The sequence below is a fragment of the Bacillus rossius genome, chromosome 3 (assembly GCF_032445375.1).
Source record: "Bacillus rossius redtenbacheri isolate Brsri chromosome 3, Brsri_v3, whole genome shotgun sequence".
Classification (NCBI taxonomy): Eukaryota; Metazoa; Arthropoda; class Insecta; order Phasmatodea; family Bacillidae; genus Bacillus; species Bacillus rossius.
Window position 1 is genome coordinate 120,232,424 of NC_086332.1, and position 21,450 is coordinate 120,253,873.

The following is a 21,450-nucleotide window of genomic DNA, read 5'->3' on the forward strand; positions in this document are numbered from 1 at the left end:
AAATCACAATAATATATGTTATACAATGAAATAAATTTTCAGAGATATTTAAAATTATAGAAACATAAATTTATTTTTTCACAAAAATGTTTTCGCATATGACATTAATATGAACATTATTTTAGTTATTTAACTTTTTTTATCTTCTTTAATCAGCCACGTACTCTTAGCCACTTTAAAGAATCGTTCAGACGAAAACGGATGTCATTTCCATTTTCACCGTGCATGAATCTGATTGGTCAACTTATTTTAGAACCTGTCCTAAATGCAAAATATTTGATGGAACATCATGTAATCCAATGTGTCAAATATGGCTATGCTGGTGACATTATAACTCTCCAACTTTATTTGACAGAATATTTAGGAAGTAATACAGAGAATGTAATATAATAAAGCGGTGTGGACTGAAACCAACCTGGGAGCCGGACCCCCGTCCATCACCTTGCACGTGTACACACACTTCTTCTCGGGGTCCTTCAAGCTGCCGTACACTCTCGTCGAGCAGAAGCCCACGGGGAAGATGAACTCCTCCGAGTGGTAGTCCGGGCGGTCCGAAACCACCTGGAAACCACTCGTTGGTTCCAACAAGATCATATTGTCATTGCGATAAAACCAAAATAACACAAAAAAGCATGTCAATGCAATATTACACCAAAATTACACAAGAAACACTGAAATTAGACTAAAACCAATAAATTAATCAGTGTTTTAGCAAATTTCAACTTAAATCACAAAAATGTAAATTTGAATACATTACATTCAATGAATGTTCAATGTTTTCAGCATGAGGTTTGTACCAAAAAGTATCATCTAAATATATTATGAAAATATAAATTTACTTTGTTTGAGCTTGCATCTCTTAGTAGTAACTCATTTTTACATTCCTGACACTTGCACATTTTCCAAACACATGAACACTTGCAGTTTTATTTTTATTCAGAACAGTTCTGCCCTAGAAATGCCTATTACAAATTAGTTTATTGTAAAAGTACATCACATATTAGTCAAAATGGCACTATTATGGTGAAATTATTATCAAGAAATATCTGAGTGTATTATTTGTCAAAAGATAGGCCATCTTATTAATAAAGAGAATTGATAAAAATAAAACAATAACACCAAAATATCCTATTTTAAAACAAAATTGTCTTAAAAATAAAAACCATAAAATCTTGTCTCTATGTCGTGATATCTTACATGTGTTTTCAGATACAAAATCAGCCTTTCTTTTTACAAAAAAATTTTCATCCAACCCAAGAATCTCTACTCTACCATGCATTAGTAACAACTTTATGACAGTGTAAAATATTACTGAAAATCAGTTTTTAGTATCAACCAAATATACAAAATATATAGTAGCTTAGTGAAGAACTGTTAACAGTTTTCCACATCAGAAAGCTTACTTGAGGCTTAGCCTGCTGTTACACCTCTATGTTTATTTACGTATTTTTATTAAATACCTGCAGCACTGAACAGACATCTATACTAGACATAACCACACAACACCCTTTTCCCAATTATGCATCAAGAATTTGTTAATTCAGTCAACTTTACCCAATTTATCTGCAAACAACTGGTCATGTAACTTTTCTAGCAGAATGCTTACTAAAACAGTATTATGCTTCAAATTTTAAGTCTGAAGTAATTAACCAAATGAGCACGAACATTTCCCTCGACATTTGTGCTCTAAACACAGTAAGACAAATTTTGAATGTTTTCCACCCTTGCTTTAAGAATTAGGATGAATTATATGAAAGTGGTTGGTGGTTTCAGAGACATTTTATTCTCTCTCTCTCTCTCTCTCTCTCTCTCTCTCTCTCTCTCTCTCTCACTCTCACTCTCACTCTCACTCTCTCTCTCTATATATATATATATATATATATATATATATATTTTTTTTCCCTCCCTCCCTTCCTCCTCCTACCATGATTCTACATTTATAACTGTTATTACATGTAAGTTGAAGCAAGATGTGTCACTCAAATTTGGTTGCGAATTAAAAAAAATTCCACCAAACAGAGGGAAACTTTGAAGGGTTTTAAATTCCAAACTAGAGCCAATATCCCAAAAATGAAACATACGGATTCTTATATTTGTCTGAAGATACCATGTACCAAATTTCAACCAGATCTGAGATGGTGGGGTGGAAACCCCCTGAATGATCTGGTATTCATAAGTATTTGCTAAATGATGACATAACTAAACCAGAAGTGCTATGGGCAATGCAATGTATGATGACAAAAATCCATGTGATGTGCACTACAGATGTTAATCTCTTTGTTTGAATGTTTCCTGATAGATAGCAACAAAAGTGAAACTGTAAAAAGACATAATTAGCACCATTTTTCCATGTTTGAAGTTGAGAAATTGTGCAAGGATAGCAATGTGGTGGTTGGATTTGATGAATCTTGGCAAAAAATGTACATTAACATTAGTTTCTGGAACAGTTTGAAAGATGAGGTAGCATTCGTGGGTCGTTGAATGGCACATGCCCTGGCCACACACCTCCCCGAGACTGTGCACGGTGAGTCCTCCCAGCACGATGGGGAACACAGGCCGCCCCGTCACGTCCAGCGGGATGGGCTGGACTATCTTCTTGGCCTTGGGCGTGTTCAGCTTCTTTGGTTTGGAGTGCGTTTTTCCAGAGTCTTGTAATATAATCAAACATATTATTAACATATACTAGTCGAATGAATTACTTATTTTAAACATTTTCTTCATTAAGTTAATGTTAAACAAGTATTAGTAGCATATTTTAGTACAACAGTGTCTCAACTGACTGAGGTTCCGTATTATCCGAACTGACATAAAGCACCATTACCGGCAAAGACTGGTGAAACACTTGCTCGAGGATCTATAAAATTATCTATTTTTTGTCGACATCCTACAGAAAATAAATCTCAAAGATGCCTTTTATTGGTGGGGCAAATAATGCAGTAACGTGAAAGAATCTATACTGAAGAGAAGCTGGAAAACAACACCCTGAAAAATGATACCACTGGGCCAACAAAGAAAACAAGATGATTTTGTTATTAAACCCATGTTGTTTGAGATTATTCATATCCAAGGTTGTTACTGTCCACATTAACTCAGTTAATCAAAACTCTGCTGTAAATCTAACTCACAGATATACACCATTGAAAATATTGATATACACCATAGTGTTGAGCACTAGACTCATAAGTATAATATGAAACTGATATATCTTAAAATTGATACATTTATGATACTTGATACATCTTTGATTTGATATGTGTGGTCAAATATAAGATGTTTGTTCATTAACTAGCTAATTTTAAGAAACTCCAGTGCAGTCTGCTGTTAGTAAATAATAAGAAACAAACAAAAAATTATGGTTCTTAAATTAATAGTTTTAACCAAATGTTAATCATTTAGCATTATTAAATGCAGGCTCAAATTTTTATATAGCCTTTATTAACTGTTGGTGGGAATTTAATAGCAAAACTAAATACATACTAAAATAAAAATGTATTTATTCATAGCCATAGCAATACATTTTCACATTTTTAATGTACTATTAAAATTAGTGTCATAAATGCTATTTTCAATTAGAAACCGCTCTATGTGAACATTCAACATGTTACTTATTTTGCAAGTTGTTCAGTTAATAAAATCATTATAACATGCAAAGGTTGTTTTAGTTGGCATTCATTAAGTTTATCCAATATATAATATTTCTCAGACTGCAGAAATATGACAATGTGAGCTATCATAAGAAAGGGCCAAAACCTACCGTATTTATGCAGATATAGGCCGCACCTTTTTTCTAAAATTATGACCCCAAAAATTAGGGTGCGGCCTATTAGTGAGATAAAAATTAAAAAAACATTTTTTCCCAAAAAAATTTTTAAATTTGTCAATATACAATTGATTAAACTAATTTTCAATGCATGAAAGTCTAAAGTATAAACAAATAAGTACTTACATGTAATAAAAAATAAAGACACGACTCACCTACAATGTAAACAAAGAATGGGCCGCTGCCGATCGTCCCTAACCTCTTATGATGCACCATAGCAGCGGGCTGGCAACTGCCGCTCACAAAATAGTTTTCTTGAACATTAGGTAAAGTAGTATTTACAATTGTAAATACCCAAACCTTTTTTTTAACAAAGTTTGGAGCTGAAAATAAAGTAGGTCCGGGTGTTTCCACGTAGACGTCATTATTTGCGTGTGTTTTTTTTTCATGCAAATATTTTGACTAGAGATGCATTACTACTGTGAGTTTATAAAAGAAACCATTATATAACGTTATAAACTTACTTGGAAGTAAAGTAAATAAGCTATAGAAGCAGACCTGCAAGTCCGCTTTGTTTACAAGTGCCGTGCACAGTGCGCTACTGAGTGCCAGGCGAATGTTGTTGCCAGCGTCTGATGCGCGCGCAACTACCTAGGTAGCATCTAGGCTCTAAGAGGCGGAGTGTGGGGTAAGGTGGTGATTGCGATGTTGCCAAGTGAGTGTTGCCATAAATAATTTTTAAAATCTGCAGTTGTTGAATAACGCACGCTCTTATCGATGGCGCGCAGTTGCCACGATCGCTCTGTGAATAGGTATGTACTTCGTGATTGCCGCTCATCAGCATTTCAGTGCGGCCTCTTTTTGAGATATTAATTTGTTCTAAGACTTTAATCAAAAATTTAGCGTGCGGCCTGTATCCGCACGCGGCCTATATCTGCATAAATACGGTATTATCCACGAGGAAGAACGCTTGCTAACATTGGCTCTTGGGTAAGGGTAAAGCCCAAAAACACAGTGTATTAAATGTAAAACTAAACAAAAGCTGAGAAAATATTACAACAATAAATTTTGAACTTTGTTTTCCCCTCTGGCTTTGAGAATTGAGGACAATGTTAAGTATAAAAGCAGTTTGGAGATTTTAGAAACATTTTTTTACTTTATATATATAATTATATATATATATATATATATATATATATATATATATATATATATATATGTTTATTTAATATTTCTTTACTACTTTTCAGATCATAAAACCTTTGTTCCTTCAACAAAAAGCCATCGAAAATCATCAACAACACACACATTTTGCTTGAATGCAGCATATCCTATCTCACTTCCCCTCTCCCCTGGTTTATCTTTTTCATTTTGCCCCTATCCTGCAGTCAATGTCACCATTGAGATCAGCGAATTTCCTCTTGGTGTGCTTCTTGGCGGAGGGGAAGCCTTCAACAGCCAAGTGCGGGGGGCTGTGCCCGGAACCGTATTTCCCCCCCTGAGACGTAGGCTGCACGTCCGCCTCTGGAACAGAACACCCCCCAACACACAGTCTTACACCACCTGCGCTCCCTACTTCAGCACAGCCCAGCTGCCATCAAAATAGTGCCGCTTAGAAGAAGAGATTGGATTCAAATTTGTTTCTTTTTCACGACAATTTTGTGTCATCAATTAATTATTAAAAATTTGTCTTCTTTAAGACATAAAGCACAAATTTCAGATACCATAAAAGAATGACTATTGATTAGCGAGTAATTTTTATAGTAGTAGTCATTCTTCAAAATGAATTACATTTAGCATCTGCTAATGAATCACTTTGTCCAGCTATCTTGTGAAATTAAGGCATTTCATTATATTGAAAGGTATTATACATTAACAAGTCAATGCTTTGATATTTAACTACAAAAAAAAAAGTAATGACCAAAAATCTTCATCCCTTCCTGTTAAGATTTCTTGGCAATTATACCTCACTTAGCTATATTGTCGCGGGTTGAAATTTTGCAGGGTTGTTGAAATCAAATTTAGGGACTTTACTGACGGGACTCTGGGCTGGCTGCTCTGTTCACTCGTCAGCGCAAGTGGCGTGACCATGTAATTGGGGCACGGGGCCGGCGCGGCGCGCTGCGGGCTTGCAGAATTTTGTTTGTTTGTTTGGCCGCGCGCTGGCGCAGCCACGGGCCGCAGTTACTGGGGCGCGCTGTCGTAACAAGCCGCGCGGTGTGGCCTGCACATCGGGGTAGAGGGGGGGTAGTCTTCCCAGATGTTCTAGTTAGTTGTTTAGTAAATTTGACTTCAATAACGAGCTTTTGTTATGGTAGGCGCGGCAGGGCGCGCGAATTTAAGCGCAAGTGAGTGGTGACTCGGGGCTCACTCAGGCGGAGGCTATGCGTCTCACCTGTGGTCACGAGTTGTTAGTTCGTTCGTGATGTAGGAATTCAGGCTCACTCAGGCGGAGGCTATGCGTCTCACCTGTGGTCACGAGTTGTTAGTTCGTTCGTGATGTAGGAATTCAAGCTTTCGGGCGGAAGCTATGGTCGACGCCAGAGGCCACGAGTCGTTTAATTTAAGTTAGGTCATAATGTAGTCGTCAAGCTTTCGGGCGGAGGCTATGGCCCTCGTCAGGGGTCACGCGTCATAGTTTTTAAAATGTAATGTTCGTTCGGGATTTCAAGGGCAGGAGAGGCCCCTACGTTATTTTTTTAAAGTAATCGATCAAGAAAGGCTTTTCGGAAAATGTGAGTATGGACTTATCTTTGTTTTAATTTTAAGTATTAATTATGATTTGAGGTATTCGGAAGGACTAGGGAAGTGTTTAGTGAAGTTCTCTCATTCTCTCTCTTGTAAGGTCGTTCAATCGTTAAGGAAGTAAAGAGATTATTGTTTTAAATTGTAATCCCGCTATTTAAATGTTCTTTAAAATGATGTTGAGTATTTGACTTTAAGAATAAAATAATTTTAATTAAGTATTATGTTATTTTGCAAAATCTCCTTAGTTCAGCTCTCACCAGACATCCTGTACGGGATGACGAACCTATGATCCTAGGTACAGTAAAGTATTTTATGAAGTTAAGACTAGTTGATGCCAAGCGAGTTGTTTCTATGTAAAGAGCTACGATTCTCTCCCCCCTCTGAAGGTGCACGTGACAGAAATGGTAGAGTTCGCCGGATAGGTTCTATTTCTGGAGAGAGAGAGAGGTAGATTTTTATGTTTATTATTAAGTTAGTTTCAGCTTCTGATAGCAGGTTATTAAGAGTTTACTTGAGGAGAGGATTACGGAATTTTAGTCTATAGTGGAGGAAGTCTTTGAGATTTTTTTTTTTTGACGTAACAGATGTTTATTTGAGGATACTTGTAAGGATAAAGTTTATAGTGATAAGTTGTTTTAAGTCGTTGAATTTATTGTAGATTTATATCGGGGATTATTACGTGAGGAGAATACGTTATAAGTTAAATGCTTATTAGAGATAATGCAAGTGGTTTAATTTAATTGAAGTTCATTTTAAGATTGTAGGTTAAGAGAATTATAATTTAAAATAAAGTTTTTTGTCGTAAATAGGAATTATTTTCAAGAGAAGTTTGTTTTGTTTTCGTGCGCGTAGGAGACGAGACGTACGAATTAAATCAGTCGAGGGAAGGATAAACGTTAGAAAGGAATTAAAGAGAAAACGAGAGTTTATGTAAAAGAGAGTTATAGAATTTATAGTGATGTTTTGTTTTAATTAGAAAAATGTTGAGAGTTGTTTCAGAACGACACGTCAGTGGACGTGGCAGAATGAACACGTGACGGGGAGGTGCTGAGACCTAGCGGAGAACGGAGGAACCGCAAGCGAGGGTTGGCGCACCTGATGGAATTCGGTGACGTCACGGGCTCATACGGAGACGTGGACAGGCCGTGACCTTGTTTTGATCAGCTGTACGGTAACTTAGCGATAAGAAAATAGACTATTGGTTAAATAAATTTAAATTTAAGTGTGTTTTAGGAGAAGAGGAACTTTCAGTATGTAAGTAATTTAATTTAAGAAGTGTATGATGTATAGGCTAGAAGTGTTTCGTTGTAAGTTGTTTATGTTTTTGTTAGTTAAATTCTACCTCGGTTTTAAAAATATTTTTTTGGGATTTGTAAACATTATTAAGGAGGTACACTATAAAATCGATAAGCATTGAGAAAAGTGGGAAGGATAGTTTTTGTGTGTAGAGGGAATTTACTCCAAGGGAACAGAGAGACAAAATTAATGTTTTCTTTAGGGCGAGGGACCCTAAGGTGAGGCGTTGTGTCCCTGGGAAGAAAGGGAATTGTAGCGCAGACCATAGGAGATGGGCTGGCTACGTGAATTAAGGGTTAGGAGAATCCTGAGAGTTGTGAGTAGTTTGGGGCAGGAGTTCCCCATGGTAGTACCGAAGTGGCTATCCTGTATGGGATAGGGTACCATTTCAATGAAGTTTGTTGGTGGGGTTAGAGCCCCCTGTGTAGTGGGCCTATAGCAGATAGGCACTACAGTGAAATTTTTGGTTATTTTGTGAGGTAAATTCCCTGGAGGTTAAGTAAGATTGGATTCAGTTAGGAAGGAGGGAAATGAGAAACATTGCTGTAGAGAGTTAGTGTACTTGCCTAATGTGAAATTGAATTTTACTAAATTAATTTAGGAGAAAGTTTTGTTCGGTAAATAAATAATAATGGAAGATAGCTAGATAATTAATTAATTTTTTTTGAGTAAGGTGTTTTAAGTAATGAAATAAAATAAGGTGAAGTAATTTGAATAATTGGGGAGGAGTTTCTTTAAGAGTTTAGATAATTGTTTTTGAATTTATTGAGATATTCAGCCAGTGAAGTTTGAGTGTGAGAGATACAGTGAGATTTTAAGGAAATCGGTTGTTTATTAATTAGGACAAATGAGATTTTATGATTTAGAGTCAGTAAGCATAGTTAAATTTACGACATGATATTTGTTGACAGTTTACAGTTATTAAGGAGAAAACAGAGTAATCTATTTATTTTTATTTTAATGGTTTGAAGATAAGATTATGAATTTTTTTTTGGAAGTTTCTTTGGCATGTTGGAATAATTTTTTTTGATTTTTAGAATTTACAGAGAAAATTTAATTGATTTACATTAGTTTGGAAGTATGGAGGTTTAGTGTTCGATTAGCCCTAACTTGATGGTCGGATCTCAAAAGAATGCCGTAAAACCGATAGCCAATTGAGAGGAATGCGGTAGGCGCTTGTGTAGAGAGGGGTTGTGGGAAAACTCCTTGGGACTGATGGCAGATCAGGGGCCCTAAATAGTGTGTGATGCTGTAAAACCAGTGCAGAGAAAGCCTGGTATGCTTAAATTTTTGGGCACAGGTTATGTAAACCTGGGGTTCCATGGGATTTAGTCATGTTAGCTGCTGTGGGACATTGAGATTTCCAGGCTCCATAGTAAAGTCAATGTAAATTTTTGTTTTCTTAAAATAATAAATTTGTTTTTAATTTATTTGAGATATTTGATTTGGAACAGTGAATACAGACCCCGAGGAATAAGAGTTATGCTGTGAGAGGAGAAGGTGGTAGGCCTAAAAGGGTACAGGCACCACAGAGGTTATTTGTATTGCATAATTTAAATATAAGGAAACTTGAGAATTTGAAATTTTGTTGTTGGTTTGTACACCCATAAGAAGAGTATAGGCAGAATTTTTATTGTTATGAGATGTCTAATTTAATTGAAAAGAAGAAAGTTTAAAGATGCAAGGTAACATTATTATTGTAATAATTGAAAGAGATTAAGAGGTAGAGAGAAATAGGCAGTTTTTGTTTGTAAGTACTAAAGTTTACATATAGAAATTTAGTAACTAAGAATGAATAATAAGTTAAGTCTAGTGTAAAAGTTTTTTTTAAGTTTGTTAAGTTAAGAGTCACAAGTAAATTTTTTTTTAGAGAGAATGTCTTTGATAGGAAGTATTAGAAACTTATGGGAATTTTAGGGTAACATAAATAATGTAGGTAATGAATAATAAATAGATGGTAGGTCTTAAGTTAGGATTAACATTTGAAGCAGAATTTAATTAAGAAGAAGGAAAATAAATAGGCCTAATGAAAAGAACAAAAAAGGATTTTATGGTAAAGCATTTTTTTTAAGTAATAAACAATGAATAATAATGTTGTTTCAGGGTAATGTGTACTAATAATACAATTTTTTTTAGGACCAAAGAACAGGAATTATGTAATTTAAATTAACATGTATTTTTGAAACTGTTACAGATTCCTTAAGATGAGCTGAGCAGCAGTCCAGTTTACAAGATGACAAGAGTTCGAGAGACAAGATACAAGATCACTGAAACAAGAGCCAAGACTGAAGATTCAAGAGAAGAGAAAGCTGGCAGCCATGGACTTACAAGTGGAGATTAATAAGGTCATGTAAAGTTTTATTTTTTTTTATGGAAGACAGTAACTGGAGTTTTTTTTGTTATAAACATTATTTACAGAACTTTTTAGGTTATAGTAATGTAATGGAACTAGTGAGTTGTGGTAGCTGTCAAAAAGAACTAATACCTTAAGTTTAATTTTTAAAGTTAATTTTCTTAATTTACAGAGGGATTAGTAGTTTTTTTTAAACCTTATTTAGGTTGGAATTTAAATACAATAGCTTATTATAAATGTGTACGAACAGTTCAAGTTCACCGTACTGATAGGTAGGTCAGATGATCTTATTGATTTTGATGATTTGTTGTTTTGAGTTGATTTTTAAGTGTTGTGAATTAGACAATGAAATAGTTCTGAAAACTTAAATTATTTCAAGCTAAGAAATAGTAAAGTTAATTGTAACTCAAAGGACACCAGAATTTAATTTTTTTTTGAATTAGTAATGTTTGAAAATTTTATACTTTACAAGAAAGGTTATAAACAAACAGATCGGATGGAACAAGGATGCAGTAAATCACAATTTCATTTAGAATTATTGATTAGCTTTTGAGGTTATGAAGTAAAAGTAATTATAATTTAAAAGTTTGAATAAAAAAAATGGTTTTTTTTTTATTTGTTTGAAATAGAAAGTTTAAAAGTTAATTAGTCATGATCTAGGTGGGTGATGGGGTGGGAATTGGCCACTCTTTTTCCCTATAACCTCCCTAACATGGCCTTCTATTACAACTAACAGAAATAAAGAAGAAGAAAAATGAAGAATTATTAGTTAGAATGTTTCTTTCATGAAGATACCTGATGAACTTTTACTGTTTGGAAGAATAGAAGCAAGGTTAGTCAGATATTTTTACTCAGAAGAAGAAGAAGATAAAGCAGTTTTATGACTCGACAAGCCAGAGATTGGTGTTTCCCCTCTGCGCTTCTATTGACTACGTTGTTTACTCTCATGGGATAGCTGGTTCGGCACCATGGAGAGAGATTGGTGGGCATTGTGGTTGCCCCCAGAAGAAAAGAAGAGTAGAAGAGGTTATGGGTGGGTCATGTGAACTGACCTTCAACCCAGTTACTTCGTGGGGACTATTTGCTGTATAGAGAAGATCAAGACTCAAGAGGTAGGGAAAATCATTGGAGGTCATGTTTCCCTTCCTTAAGTTTTTCCTATCAAATTATTTGCCTGATTAGATTATGCTAAGGGTGGGATACTTTATGTTAGCAGTTGAATTAATTAATTTTATTTTTTTGTGTGTTTGCATCCTTGCCCATCGATTGCAGTTTAGTAGTTAGTTTTGTATTTGTCAGGCGTGATGGTAATGCCTGTTGATGATGTTTCAGAATTGTAATCTGTTCGTGATGAGGATGGCACAACTCCGAAGCAGATGTGGGGAGAAGTTGTGAGCTGCCCTGGAAGCCAGTCCAGTAGCTGTTGGAGTTGAGTGGTGTTTGCTGATGGCCAGCCCAGGGAGCTACTCTTCTCGACAACACTGACTTCGAGGAGTTGCACCAACCTTCACGAGATAAGAGTTTAATTAATTGAAACACTGTAAGGACACTTAATTTTTTTTGAAGAACGAAAGAAGTATGGTAATAAACGGAAACCGAAAAAAAAAAAATAATAATAATTATCAAGAATTTGCACATTGTTTAACGAATACTGAGAAACTAAGAACAGTAATTTAATTTGTAAAGAGAGCTTCACTAACAGAACAATTTTTTTAGAATTGAGAACTCGAGCCTCTGAAGGTTCCTGTGAGAACAAACCAGATAAAAGTTTTACATTTAATTTTATGAATACTTGTTGTTTTAAAATAAATCTTATGCAGAATCTAGATGTATGTTCAGACAGCAAGGAACTAAGAAAATTATTATTTTTGTGAAATGAGGAATTTATAGTTATGGTTTAATGGAAAAAGACAATTTGTAATTTTGAGGTAGCTCGATGGGGCTCGAGCTCTGTGAGGGGAGGGTTATGTCGCGGGTTGAAATTTTGCAGGGTTGTTGAAATCAAATTTAGGGACTTTACTGACGGGACTCTGGGCTGGCTGCTCTGTTCACTCGTCAGCGCAAGTGGCGTGACCATGTAATTGGGGCACGGGGCCGGCGCGGCGCGCTGCGGGCTTGCAGAATTTTGTTTGTTTGTTTGGCCGCGCGCTGGCGCAGCCACGGGCCGCAGTTACTGGGGCGCGCTGTCGTAACAAGCCGCGCGGTGTGGCCTGCACATCGGGGTAGAGGGGGGGTAGTCTTCCCAGATGTTCTAGTTAGTTGTTTAGTAAATTTGACTTCAATAACGAGCTTTTGTTATGGTAGGCGCGGCAGGGCGCGCGAATTTAAGCGCAAGTGAGTGGTGACTCGGGGCTCACTCAGGCGGAGGCTATGCGTCTCACCTGTGGTCACGAGTTGTTAGTTCGTTCGTGATGTAGGAATTCAGGCTCACTCAGGCGGAGGCTATGCGTCTCACCTGTGGTCACGAGTTGTTAGTTCGTTCGTGATGTAGGAATTCAAGCTTTCGGGCGGAAGCTATGGTCGACGCCAGAGGCCACGAGTCGTTTAATTTAAGTTAGGTCATAATGTAGTCGTCAAGCTTTCGGGCGGAGGCTATGGCCCTCGTCAGGGGTCACGCGTCATAGTTTTTAAAATGTAATGTTCGTTCGGGATTTCAAGGGCAGGAGAGGCCCCTACGTTATTTTTTTAAAGTAATCGATCAAGAAAGGCTTTTCGGAAAATGTGAGTATGGACTTATCTTTGTTTTAATTTTAAGTATTAATTATGATTTGAGGTATTCGGAAGGACTAGGGAAGTGTTTAGTGAAGTTCTCTCATTCTCTCTCTTGTAAGGTCGTTCAATCGTTAAGGAAGTAAAGAGATTATTGTTTTAAATTGTAATCCCGCTATTTAAATGTTCTTTAAAATGATGTTGAGTATTTGACTTTAAGAATAAAATAATTTTAATTAAGTATTATGTTATTTTGCAAAATCTCCTTAGTTCAGCTCTCACCAGACATCCTGTACGGGATGACGAACCTATGATCCTAGGTACAGTAAAGTATTTTATGAAGTTAAGACTAGTTGATGCCAAGCGAGTTGTTTCTATGTAAAGAGCTACGATTCTCTCCCCCCTCTGAAGGTGCACGTGACAATATTATCATGGAAGTAGCTGATAGTAATTGGAGGAGTTCAATAAGAATGATTATACAAATCTAAGGTGGTTATACACCCTATAGCCCGTCCCACTCTTAGATTGCAGTACACGGCTTATGGCGCGCGCTGTTGCCAAATCTCTAACACATTACGAATTTCAGGAGATGCGTGTATTTGTAATTTGGATCGAACAAGAAGCATTTTAAGAAATCATATCGTAATTTATAATATTTTATACTATTACACATATAAAATTGTAATAATACCACTTTTATGTAAATTTCAAATAAAAACTACCTATTGTAGACGAAAATTTCTTATGGTTTGCTTTTCTGTTCTAAAAATCCCATATATATATATATATATATATATATATATATATATATATATATATATATATATATATATATATATATATATATATATATATATATATATATATATATATATATATATATATAACATTTTCATGGGCCCGATAAATGCCGTATTTTTGGACAAGTCATGTCCAAAATGATAAATAAAATACAGTAATGGAAATTCTCGGTCGAGTAAGTTATGGGAAAAATCCGAACAATTGGTTCGAAATGGGGAAGATTTTTTGAAAAACAGGAAAATCGCAACAACTCCCATAATATGAATAATATCGAATCCGTTTTAACGTATGATAACTCGGATTACCTAATGCCGAAAAATGTTTTCTAAATACATTTTTGATACGACCAGCCATAACTGCATGGGTTCGAAAAAATTTTCACCGGACAAAAAAACGTAACTGCCTTAGTAGACACCTTATCAAATCTGTTTAAATTGTTTGTAATAATATCATAGTTATTTTCCAAAACTTTGTCTAAAACAATGTTTGATAAGATGCTTGGTGTTGAGAAGGATAGAAAAGTAATTCAAAATTTTGTACCATGATCGCTATTGAATTCCTTCGTATTTATTTCATACATTTTACATATTATGTTCAAGAATCGATTATAATATTTTTTGTTGACTAAGGAAGCCATGTATTTGAAATTGCTTGTAGGACAGAACACCACTCATCTAAACACACGACCCTGTTTCCTCTTACGACGGCAGCGCGCGCTCTTGTACTGATAAGACACATCTTTAACAGCTATTTCCACGGAAACTATAGAAGCAATTGAGATGGGGCTGCTTTTAAAAACTAATTCAATTCATTGTGAACATTTTTCTCGCTTTCGTCCCTCATCTATCTTTAATAGAAAAAATATTTTCCGCGGGTCAACTTTTTGATGTTTCAGTTTGTGAGAAAATGCATTTCAATATATTTAAAAAATTATTTAAGTGAAACCTGTACAGTTTTTGTCTTAACATTTGTTCGGTGGCGTCCTAAGGCATTAATTTACTAATAAAAAAAATCTGAATGAAATACACATGTAGGTTTTCTTTTTTTGATGTGAAACATATCGGAATACTTCAAAACAGTTCGCAGCGAATAAGTTATGTTTTTTAATTTTTTCGGACACTTAAAATATTTTTAAGTATTCATAATAAGCATTGCCTGATGCGTATTTTGATTCTATACAATATGAAAAAAAGCTTGGTCCAAAAATTAAAATTTTAAATTTCGTTTGATATTTGGCAACAACGCACGAAGAAACAAGGACAGTGCTAACGGCAATCGGCGTGTGTTAGAGAGAGAGAGAATGCGCCCATTTACTTCCACACTGCAATCTAAGAGTGGGATGCTCTATAGAACTGGGTATTTTCATAATAAGTTTGAAAATTATCTTTGATTTATTCTTACACATATCACGTATGCAAAAAATCAGTGGCAGATACATGAATTTTTTCAAGGCGGAAGGTTGAAATTTTGGAAAAATAAATTAATTTTGAACACATGTACTACCTATTTAAAAAACTTAAATTACCTAGGTACTATTGATACTAGCACACTGACATATGAGCCTACAGTAGTAGCCATAGGCAACTTAGCTTCTCACACAGTAACATTGTCTTCAATGACATTGTGCAAATTTTTTCATAACTTGGGGGTGGAAGACATAATACCCCCTACCCCCTGCAAACACCACTGCAAAAAATGTTTGATTACTCACTGAACACTGTTGGGTAATAACTGACTACAAGTATTTCAATGAATGAGGTAGTAAATAGGTCTACTTTTCATTAAATTAAAAATTTTAATCAATATGATTATAATAAATTAATAATTACTTGTAATTGACAATGTATAAGTTTTTTAACCAATAGTTATATTATGGTAACTGTATTTTGTCATTACAATTCAGGGTGTGTCTGACCAAATACATAGAAATTTATCTAAGCTAACATTAGCCAGCCTGTTAAAAACTTTTATAACTACAATTTTTTTTTAAGTCGAGTACTTTGCAAGTTGGTGCAGCACTGTGTGTACAATAGGCAATTTTATTTTAAACATATTCTGTAACATATTTAATTTTTACTGCATACATCATAGTGTGTATTGAACCTGTTTATATAGAGAATTGTGACACTACAATTGCAACTATCATTAAAAAATTAGAAAGGAATAAATATTTAATCAATGAGTCTGTCAGTATTATTATCATCATCATAATCATAATTATTTATAAAATATGAAAGTTTTGATATCAAAGACCTAAGGGTAATGCATATTATGGCTGTAAAATAATAAGTAAATATAAATTTAGTCAAACCAATAATGTCAATTCAAAGTGAATTTTCACATGCACACAAATATTTGGTCCATTCTGTGCCCACCAGAAGACTGCTTGAACTGGTACAGTTTCCTGAGCAGGAACCGTCGCTCCTGGGTCGCCACCAACACCATCTCCTGCAGCTGGGCCACATAGTCGCAAAGAGAGGCATTCACCTACGCAGCACACCAAACAACAAGGTTTCACACAAAACACTAGCAAAAACACTCTATATAATAGCTCAATCACTTGTTTACATATTTAAATTAATTTACAAACAAAAATTTTATTTAATACAAAATGTAAGTGTTGTGTTCCAATTCTGGAATCAGCTATTCCATCTATTCCTTGGATATATAAGGATTCAGAATCCATGGTTTTGGAATCAAATCTGGTTGATTCTTCAACTACAGAAAAATGTCTAAATTTGTAGTATTGGACTATGTATTTTAATACGAGTATCCTAATCAATTATTCAATACCTTCAGTTAAAATTTTTATACAATTCGGTGTTTTTCACCTAGTGAGGTAGTGAGGTGCTTTGCACAGGGTAACTTACATCAAATTGTTTTTCAAGATTGCAACTTAAATGATAAAATTTTTAGTGCTGGAATGCACGGTGCAAGACATTGGAGGATAAAGAACAGACTTAAGAGAATGTGGAAGTTTCACTTTAGCAAACCCTGGAGTGTTGAAGAGACATACCACAAGCTCCGGCCCTCTGCTCTGGATTTGTGTCATATTGGGCTAGTTATCACTAGTCATCATGGCAACTACTTGGATAGAAAACTTGTCAAGTGGGAGTTAGTGGCCACTTAAAAGCTACTGGGGTAGAGTACCAAAAAAATGACACTATGGATATTTTAGGAAAATTTTTCACTTCACATTAAAAGGGAAGGAGAAAAGTCCTTGAATCTCAGGATCGGGCAGCAATGTGGGCTGGTGACTCTAGTGAGAAGTAAGTTAGCTTTGGAAAGTTTTCATAATATACCAGCGTTGCACACCACCGAGCCTGAGGTAATTTTAAAAATAATTTTCTCACAGTGGATTTTAAGCTCCAGCAATGAAATTGTTTAGTAATGATTTTCAGTTGCTTCATTCTTTACAAGCAAAAGCTCCGGTCTTGTTTTTGATATTTTGGTGAGTTATCTACTAGTAGCTAAGAAGTGGAAGTTAAAATTTTAATTTGGAAGAATGTTTGCCATAAGCGAGTAAAGGATGAGTTAGAACAGCATCATGTTAAGCATTTTCAGGGTGAGGGAGAACTATTAGTTGAGTTTGTAAAAATGCTAAGATCCTAGAGGTGAGTTTCATTATGAGTGTTTGATAATTTTTTTGGTAGAAAACATGACCTCACATATTAAAAAAGAATGTGCTTACGTCAGCAAGCCCCTGAACCATGAAGGAATGAAGCAGGCTATCTAAATAGCTAATTTTTGCATTGCCACTAAAATATTTGTTGCCATACTAAAGGCAATTTAGGGGACAGTAGTAATTAAGTAAAGGTGGTGATTATTCAAACCAAGAAAACAGGAGTGTTTATGGATGCCGTAAGGATGGGCACATTGTAGCGAGTTGTCCTGATAGAGGAAAAGTGTGCATTTGTAATTTTAAAAGTAAGCCATGCTTCTGCAATAAACACACGTAGGCAGTGGCGAGAGCCTCTGAAAATTTGTGGGCACCAGTATCCATAGGGGACAAACAGTAGCGGGGCAAGTTGTAGCTTCATACAACAATATTCTTTAAGTAATTTAATAAATAGATTAATCAAGGTTCTGTTTCATCCAAGCCAATCTAAAGTGCCAAAAAGAGATTTTTGAAACGTCTGATCACTGTCCTAGAAATAACATAAACATTGTTGAAGACCTTAATAAAATTAACCTCAATGATTAAATTTACCGAATCAGTGAATCATAAAGAAATGTGATAGAATTTACATTTTAAAAAAAATGCTACCCTAAAAATGCTACCATTGGACCACCTGAAATCCATCATGATTTTTGGATTATGTCCTTACCCGAGAATTGGCTTATCTGAAGTTGCTGCTGTCCACATTAACTCGGTTAATCATGGATCTACTGTATGTACGTGATTAAGTAAAATCACTGGAAACTCTTAAGAGGCTGTGTGATAGATGGTTCAACTCAGTACTCAGCTTACCTCCAACCAAGGACAGGACATAATGAGTAATAAATATAGTCATATATAATATATCATGTAAACAGCCATACCTACCAAAAACCCCCAACAATATCAGAAATAAATGCAGTGTTTTCTATCAAATTACTTTAAATGTTCCACTGTGACAGTGGAAGGACAAAGCGACAAAACATCTAATGAAGTAACAACAGTAGACCTAAGGTATGTATTAAACTACTTAAGAAACCAAAGACAAAAATAGTTCTAAATCAACATCTTTACATAGTATCAGTTTATAAACTACCCAAGTGCAAAAACACAAAGCAAGCATCGGCCAGCATTTAACTTCTTGTGTGTGGGCTTGTGTTTCTGATTTGTGTGTGACAAAAATTTTAAAAGATGCAGACACTAGGCATATAAGGCTGCCATGTGGTTTTTATCATATGCATCAAGTTTTCAATAGTTTAAAATTTGCACACTGAAAAAAAATAACACTTTTAAATAAAATTGACAGGTTCATGTGCTTTACTTAAAAACATGTACTTTTAAATGAAGCTTGGAGAAGAAATTTGTTTTCTACTGTTTTACTATTTTAAGCCAGGTTTATAAACTACACAAAAATGCAATTGCAAAAATTTCAACGATGTTTTCAAATACTTGTTTATAATCTATGCAAAAACACAAACATAATCATTAGCCAACTTTCAAATCCTTGCATTAGTAAATATGTAGTTAAGCGGTATTTGCGAAAAATAAATGTTAAAAATCCGAAAATACTTTTATTCTATGCTCTTTAACTTCCTCTTTTCATTAAACCCGGCGGAGATAAGAAATTCCAAATACTTAAGGAGATATCGAATTTTTTAATTTTCATCACAATACCTGTGCATTTATGCGGCATTCATCATTGTTTCTTGTAATTACAAGTATGAATTTTTTTTTTCGCGACGTAGGTGAACGACTACATCATTTTCTATTAATGGCAAAGGAATTGTACCCACCTCTACCTTAGGTGAGATTAAACGTTTCAAATTTTAATGTTTTATTTGTTATTTGGATATTGTTGCACAAGTAATAAGTAAAAAAAAATTACGTGAGTTCCTACTGTTCATCCTTTGTCCCGGTTTGTTTGGTCAGGTCAGTTACATTATAAATACTTTAAAACTAAACAACCATTAAAATTAATTCACATTATTTTTAATGTCCGCTTAGTTTGAAAGTATTTATAATGTAACTGACCTGACCTAATCGACCATTTTAATAAATTAGGCATTCACGAACACACGGCAAAATAAAAAAATTGCAACGGTCGAATGATAGCACAGGTCTTGTATTGCAAAATAAGAACGGCGATATCTCCTAAAGTATTAGGAATTTCTTATCACCGCCAGGTTTAATGAAAAGAGTAAGTTAAAGAGCATATAATAAAAGTATTTTCGAATTTTTAACATTTTTTTTCGCAAATACTGCTAAAGTACATATTTACCCTTGCATTTCCAACATCTTGTTTGAAACAGTGTTTTCCAAAAAAAAAATTTAAGATGCAGGGAAGGCTATGATGTTCATTTTATTGAATACATTACATTTTGACTTCTCAGGTCTTGTTAAAAAAAACTACACAAGAATGCAAGATGTTCAGGAACCACATTATAGAGTAGGTAGTGGTTTATAGACTACACAAGACACAATAATACAACGCAAGTATTGTTTAACTTTCTTGCCTTTTGGCTTGCGTTTCCGAAGGCAAAGTTTGAAGTGAAGAGTTCGGAATACTTTTAAAAATGCAAACGTTGTGTGAACAGAAGCCCATGATTTTCCTTTTATTTTATACATCATGTTTACTCTTGTTAAACTTTTACACAAAGAAAGAATAAACTCTTCAAAACAAAATGACAATTTATATTGTTTAAGATAAATATAAATAATCAAAAAAAGCCCTTGGTAGATATATGATTTCTACTGTTTTACAATTTTGAATTATTGATTTTTTGACATCTTGCTGCTTGCGTGCTTTATAAACTACTGTGATTTTCTTGCATTTGTTGCATGTTGCATTGTTGTGTAGTTGCGTAACTTAAATAGTTCATAAATCCCGGGTAAGGGAGGTTTACAAACAAGCAAGGAACGCAAACAAAATTATAAAGCCGCAAATCATTTAATAGCGGTGTTTTCAAATATTCACTGCATGATGCAAAATACAACGCAAGAATCGGCCCAATTTCAACTTCTTGCAATGAATTTTCAATCTGGCTGTTAAGAATAGTTGACTTATCCACGGGTATACTTACAAAAACCATTTCTTTTGCAAAGCGCTTGAGTTTTGAGAGCCTTTTCTTGTATATATACAACTGTCGTTGAATTTCAACTGAAGAATATCTGTAATTCATTGTATTTGGAGATTAGCCTACCATGATCAATCTAATATAAAAAAGTGCAACTTGTTTATATCACAATATTTAAAATATTTGCCAACTAACAAGTTGTTTTTTTAATATATCCGGGTTATGATATATTAGCGATCAAACACCCTCGGTCATTTGTCTTATGTATAAGCGAAACAGCAACAAAACAAATATAGTAGGCAACCATGATGGATTCTCAGAAAATACCTCTATACAAAAATATTAACCCTCAACAGATTATTGACACAAAATTTACAAGAACATCTTACATACTATAAAAAACATTTCTTAAAAAAAAAAATATGTAAACAAAATGCCAGGTTAAAAAACAGATGAACAAAAATTTCAAAACGCAGCGCGATATATGGCTATTATTTCAACAATTACCTACTTCAAAACTGATTAAATTCCAATCCAAACATTATATTACACCAAATTGCAAAAGCGATCATTAAAAATAAAATAGTGTTGCTAAAGGTTAACTAATTTAAAAAAAATACTAACAATAAAAAAATTTTACCTCTTCCAAAATAAATTTAAAATATACTGAAAACAAAGGTTATATCATGGACACAACAACTATATTCAACTATTTCTGTAGGCATTCTTAACTAATGGCCAAATTCACCAAAATCGTACTTTAAACGAGGCATAAAAACACTTAAGCCTTGTTTAATATGGATTACATTTCATCAAATATTCACTTTTGTTTAAGATACCCACTATTGATTCACAATAAAAGTTCGGTTCAGGTAGATTTACTTCATAAAAAAATGTTTATTTTGCACATTCCAAAAAGGACGCACAATTATGTCAGCTGATAATTGGAGACGAAAAGCAAGACACACAAAAAGCCTCAAATTCTTAGGCTGGTATTAATAGACGTGTCTTCAGCAGTCTCTTGAGTCAATCTTGGCGAAGACCATCTTGT

The 21,450-nt window shown here is 34.5% G+C and overlaps 1 protein-coding gene across 3 annotated transcripts in view; it reads right to left on the reverse strand.

The window, feature by feature from the left end:
• The window catches only part of LOC134531204 (transforming growth factor beta regulator 1), a 43,813-nt gene extending 22,708 nt beyond the window's left edge, over positions 1-21,105 (reverse strand). Inside the window, exons 1-6 of one of the 3 annotated variants that reach the window (XM_063366859.1) lie at positions 21,040-21,105; positions 20,406-20,493; positions 16,043-16,154; positions 5,159-5,284; positions 2,506-2,648; positions 416-561 (exon numbers count right to left, since the gene is read on the reverse strand). In XM_063366859.1, coding sequence (XP_063222929.1) covers positions 416-561; positions 2,506-2,648; positions 5,159-5,284; positions 16,043-16,154; positions 20,406-20,414 — 536 coding nt within the window. In that variant the 5' untranslated portion in view covers positions 20,415-20,493; positions 21,040-21,105. Of the gene's footprint in view, positions 1-415; positions 562-2,505; positions 2,649-5,158; positions 5,285-16,042; positions 16,155-20,405; positions 20,920-21,039 lie in introns of those variants that run through there. The other 2 variants (XM_063366861.1, XM_063366860.1) reach the window with 2 other exon arrangements.
• Positions 21,106-21,450: the final 345 nt, after the last annotated feature.